At 35.1% G+C, this 6,000-nt stretch overlaps 1 protein-coding gene across 3 annotated transcripts in view; it reads right to left on the bottom strand.

The window, feature by feature from the left end:
- Nucleotides 1-3,259: 3,259 nt before the first annotated feature.
- Nucleotides 3,260-6,000, bottom strand: part of FEZ2 (fasciculation and elongation protein zeta 2) — a 29,118-nt gene continuing 26,377 nt past the window's right edge. For 2 of the 3 annotated variants that reach the window (XM_054062803.1, XM_054062805.1), the window contains one exon: nucleotides 3,260-3,952. In XM_054062803.1, coding sequence (XP_053918778.1) covers nucleotides 3,936-3,952 — 17 coding nt within the window. In that variant the 3' untranslated portion in view covers nucleotides 3,260-3,935. Of the gene's footprint in view, nucleotides 3,953-4,403; nucleotides 4,433-6,000 lie in introns of all 3 variants that reach the window. The other variant, XM_054062804.1, reaches the window with a different exon arrangement.

Genomic DNA, 6,000 nt, shown 5'->3' with positions numbered 1-6,000 from the left:
GGTAGAGTTAATGTAAAACCCAAACACAAAGACAAATTAGGAGCTCTGTTTTAATTTGCATTCATTGCATAGAGAAGATTATATCCAACTTTTGCAGAATATAAAGGAAAAACCCCCAAAACACAGCAACAAAATTAAAATTCAAAATTAGCAATTCATACACTTTCTTCAACAATTATAATTATGACTAGAGACTGGTCAGTTAATCCAGAAAGCCGTTACTGATCAATATATGTAAACAAGAATGTAAGATTTCTCAAATTAGGTCCTGATCAATGAGACAGAAGCAAAGGAAGACGACACTCCATTTTACTAGCAAGGACAAAGTACTTAAAAAAATGAACGCATTCCTTCCATTTCTTCAGTAATAAGAAACTCTCTACAAGGAAAGTATCTAGCACTTATCCGTCATTAGATGCACACTGTAAAACCCTACCCAGCCCTCACTGCTACTTGCAAAATTGTAGACAGCTTTAAAAGAAATTGTATTATCTTAGTGTTAGATCAGGTAGATACCCTGTACGACAATGGGAGTTTCTTTTTATACTTGAAATAAACACTGCTGTGCCCAGGAGAAGCAGAACACTAAATTCACCTGACATGACTCAAGATCTATTTGGTTCTGACAGTTTTTATGGTTTACCAGAGTGATTTTGTACGCAGTGATAACTTTGAAGCTTATGAGAAATTTAAAAAATTAGACTGATAACTGATAACTGAATCAGAAAACAGTTCCAAAATAACACAAATTCTGTTACTGTTACAATATAGCCCCACCCTGACAAAAAATATAAACTTTGCAGAATGAGAAGACAAATCAGTAAGTTCAGGCTTGGGTGCATCAATGCTGAGAATGCTTTACTAGAAAGCTTTGCTTCTAGGCCCTTCCCAACTCAACTGACTAGATGCTGTTTTAAGTGAAGCCAGCTGCTCATCTCCACTGGCCACTGCTGCCACAGCTGGAGAAGCAGGCTTCCTGCTACACAGGCTCTGTAGCTTCTACAACTCCAAGAGCTGAAACCCGTATCTTAAATTGACACCTTGGAAATGAGAAGGCAGTTGCTGTAAATGATGCTGTGCAGAGATACACACTTGATTATCAGAACAGTTGCCAAGCACGCTGTGCCATTTCTACACTAGCTGCAGTTTCCAAGTAACACAGCGTGCAGAGACTACCAAGGTAATCCAGTCTGCCGGCAACAATGATGTGAACTGCTGCACTAAAAAGACCAGTCCAAGTTGCAGGCTACAATTATCTAGCACGGTCAACAACAGATGATGTTCTTCATCACCAATTACCTATGCCAGCTAGGGGCCTAGCTAAATCACTATCTTTCACCAGAAGGGAACTGACCTTGTTTTCACATTCTTTCCTTAACCAAGAAAACGTAATTCTAGGATTCCTGACTACTTCTGACACATTGTCCTGTCCCCGACTCAAAATTTGACTCTAGTCAGCAAGTGAATAAACTTGTATCAAACAAAAGAGCTGAAATCCAGAAAAAGGGCTGGGTAGAAAAAGGAAAAAAAAAAATCCCAAAATAAAAGAAAAGCTATTAAAGCAAGCAATACAAATAAGCTATGAGTAACTTTAAATGATATCAAGGAGACTTTGCTTCCAGTACTCTTCATATTAAAAACAAAACAGATTTTGGTGAAAAAATATTTTTACCAAGTCTCTTCTAGTGTATTTGTCAGCAACTGTTCTCGGGTGGCCATTTACAGCTATCACACATTAAAACAAACAAACAAAAAAAAAAACCCCAAAAATGAAACCCAGCTCCCTGAAAGAATGTAAGAGTCAGTGATGCGTAACAGAGAATATGAAGTACATAGAAGTCAGCAGAAAAGCAGAGGTGCACAGTTCTTTTTATTCCTGTTTTGAGATGTAATTTTTATGTACATGTATAGGTATAGAAGTAATATGACACCTTTGGTAGCTGTTGTTTAATGCCAAGATTCTACACACTTAACACATACTTTCAGGTACTCTTCCTAATGAAATCTTGTTTAGTCTCACTAGGGCCATGATCTACCTAAGCAGATGCTTAGTTCACAAAAGCTGCTTCTGGTCTTTAGTGTTGGGGTTGGTTTTTTTCAGTTCTTCCCTTAATATTTTTTTTCTTTCATCTTGTCACCCCAAGCCTCAAAAGTAGATTGAAACACCCCTGAATAGATCTGAATAGATGTCACTTGGAGACATGGCATATTTCACAACATGTGCATCCTTAAAAAACCAAAACCAAACCCAAAAAACTTTCAGGCATCAACAGTCAACATCAAGCATTTCTACAGAAAAAGCATGCCATAATGAACTTGTAACATCAGCTAGAGAAATACATGGAATCTTTCTTGTTACAGAAATCACAAATTAATTCAAATAAAGCAAACAAAACACTCCCATATGACACTCTTATACAGAGGATCTATTATTCCTGAGCGGGCTGGCAAGTATCCATTGGTAGTCAGGTATGGGGGAGAGGAAAAAGGAAAGAAGTTAAAGCTAAAAACTTGACTGAGTGAAAAAGGCAATAAAGACAAAAATATTGAGGCCATTTCACCCGATGGAAAAAAAGAGATAGCATTCTGAGAACTATTTTCAAACCGAATGTGTTTTACTGATCAAAATGAATATCTGGTGACAATGATAAAATGAGTATTAAAGAAGGGACACAAGGCATTCAGGATCAAATTTCTCCCCAACTAACAAAATGACCAGAGACTTTAAATGTGTAAAACTATTTGAGGAAAAGACATGTTTATCTCTTTAGAATCTTATCTTCCAGTGCCTTCACATATCCAGCACATAAATCTGGACGTAGAATCAATAGGAATTCAGCTTAGAAAATAGGTTCTTTATTTTTATTAATACTGCTTATATTTCAATCTAACCTTTAAGACCAGCAAATTTTTTTGACAAGTATTTAATGCTGAGATTACGGGGTATGTTTCTTTTACAGCATGTGTAAAATACATTCTCATCTGTTTGAATGCAGACACATCATCACAGAGGAGACAGTGCATACAATTTATAAGAAAGATTTGTAGTAAAATTTAGAGATACACAACAACCAATGTCTCAACATAATACTAACTTTGAACTCAGGTGCAAGTTTTTTCAAACTGTACATGTATTTTTTATAAAGTTATAGCTTTTTAAAATGTTTGTATATTGAAGCATTTTCATTAATCTTAAACACTTATTAAAAACAGTAAAATTATAGCAGCAACATGAAAGAATATCTAATCCACATGAACATTAGTAACTAAAATAAAAACAAGTATGAACTACTACATTACTCGCATGTTTGTGTTAGATAACAAGGAAAGGTAATGCATTGATTACTTATGCCAAACCATCAAATAATCTGGATTTGTTCACTGCATGAACAATGCTGTTGTTTAGTTCAATCAAAAGTTCCCATTTTAAAAGAAGTGTTGAATGCAGACTTGCACCAACACTGTTCTGGAGTGCTTCCCGGAGAATGCACTTGAACCTTTTAGTTCAAGCCGAACTATGATCCTTTTTGGATCTTTGCTATAGGAACTAAGGATTCTTTTAAACACAGATTCCTTAAAATGAGGCTTATTTTATTTACACCATTCAAAGTTTACTTCTCCTTCCAACAACAAAATGTACAGGAGGATTTACTACATGCTATACAATGTAAAAATAGACTTTAAAAAGCCAGAACAATGTGAGTAAAACTGTACAATGTTTGTTCCTTGCTCCAGTTCATTGCACTATTAAGTTAAAATGGATGAGTTGTCATGCCCAGAAGACTTACTGTGGGATCAGAAAATCCACGCACATACAGAGGAAGTAAATGCATACTGGTTTAGGTATAGTGCCAAATGAAAAAATACTGAGTGCTACCCACGGAAAGCTTCTTATCACAAGGAGAGGCATGGCTAATTCTGAGAGGCAGCCCTCTTCATGTAGGACACAGAACTGCAAAGGAACCACAACATACATCTTTATGAACATCAGAGAAGTTAGTCCATATAAAACGTATTGTGTATACTAAAATACTTCATTGTTAAATTCTACCCTATCAGTAACAGGGTAAAATCTAGAAACCAATTCAAACCAGCAATTAAGCTATTGTTCTCTTCTTGAAAGATAATTAAGTGACACAACCCACTATCTTTAACTAAAATTACCCAGAAATGAGTTAAATAAAGGTCATGTCTTAAATAGTGCTTTTTGAGGTGTTCTATTAGAAAACAGAACATTAAATTAAAGGTGACGCATGGAGTTCTATTTTAAAAATATATACTGACATTTTGAGATTCTAACTCTTAATTTCTCATTCTGGTGCATGTACTTGAATCACACAGTGGGAAGATAAGACATGTCCTTCATGTGTTTCTCATTCCTGTTTCACATGTAAGACACAAACCTCAGAGCAATCCAGCTTTCAAACCAATGCTAGCACAACACAAAAGCAAATAAAGAAGTCAGGTATAAAACCAAAACTTTTTTGTTAAACAAAACTTCAAAAGGCAAGAAAATAAATGCTCTTGTTATCTGAAATACTTGCATAGAATAAGGTGTAAATTCTTGCTTTAGTAAAACAAAAACTGTGGGGTTTTTTTAAGTCTTTAATAGAAGTTTGAAAGATTAGCTATGAAATAGCAAAGCAAATTGAAAGATGGAAAACGATTCTGATGTTGTGACATCTACAATTAGAAAAAACCCTAAAAGAAAATATTATTAGATATATTTCACACATTTTACTGAGTAATGTATAGTATATTTTCAGCACTGTATTTTTCCATTACAATTACTGTTTAAAGACAGCTAGGTAAGAACACAAAGCTTAGCAACAGAACCATCTTAGAACAGTTTACTGTAATGGCATACTTGATTTCAAAGACATTTATTTCAGCTATAAACACATACTTATATATTTGTTATATATAACATTTATGTTTTAAGAATGTTACAATTATTTATACTTACACATGTTCTCAAATTAAGGAAAAACACAGTCTTGCAGGGTTACAGAGAATGATTTATTTAGTCTGTGAATCATACTGGTAGCGCGTTATATTAAAAAATTATCCCAGTATATAAAATTAAATCTTCAGTTTTTCAAACTGATAGTAAAAACTAAAAATATTGAAATAATGTGTGTAGATGTGATACCAAACCGCCTTTCCCTAGTATTTTGAGTCTGTGTATATCTACAGGCTAACATTTCATAGATCTCCTTGACTTGTTCCCGAAATAGTTAAATTAAGGAACCATTGCTTCCAGTAGATTTCCTCAGATATTCCTCCTTACAATACCAGAACAATAAAACTCGGTAATTCCCCTTCCCTCCATGCCTTCCTTAGTTTCTACTTAAATTTTGCTAGGAGCTCCATCCCTGCAGGTTCTCCCCATATTGTTCCCGCGTCCCCAAACTGGTAAGAGGTACTTTAAGTACATTTGCTGGTACATCAATAGCACATAAAACTTATCTGGCCAACTGGATGTTGGCCTTTGAAAGTTAACACCCTTTAGATCAATAGAAACAGTGGTTTCAGTACTTCTTACACCTAAATGCAGTTCCCTACAGTATTTATGTAATGTGCTTATTCCAGCAACCCTTCTTTCTGTCATGTGGGGTCAAAATTGGCAATTATTTGTGAGGCTGAACAGACGGGTGACGTGACTGCACAGAGGCATTTTCTTCAGTAAACAGCCTGAACTTGCATGCTTCAAGGATTACAGATACTACTATTTGTTGCATTACTGTATTTGGCAAATAAATCATAACACAGAAAGTGATTACATTATACATGCAAGAAGGAAGACTGAAAGCTTCTGTAAAAAAAAAATAAATTCAGTGGGTGTAGTCAACAGAAACACACTTTGACCTAAGGATATGGTATCTATTCTTGTTGCAACCTAAAACCAATGCATCTATGAGAGAAGACAAAAATACCTCCATCTGCACTGCCTGCTTTACAGCTTAACTTCTGCACGAGAAACTTTGCTGCTTACTTGTT

This window comes from Cuculus canorus, chromosome 3, assembly GCF_017976375.1.
Source record: "Cuculus canorus isolate bCucCan1 chromosome 3, bCucCan1.pri, whole genome shotgun sequence".
In the NCBI taxonomy this organism is placed as follows: domain Eukaryota; kingdom Metazoa; phylum Chordata; class Aves; order Cuculiformes; family Cuculidae; genus Cuculus; species Cuculus canorus.
The sequence above is the reverse complement of the archived record's forward strand: the minus strand, read 5'-3'. Positions and strand labels throughout refer to the sequence as shown.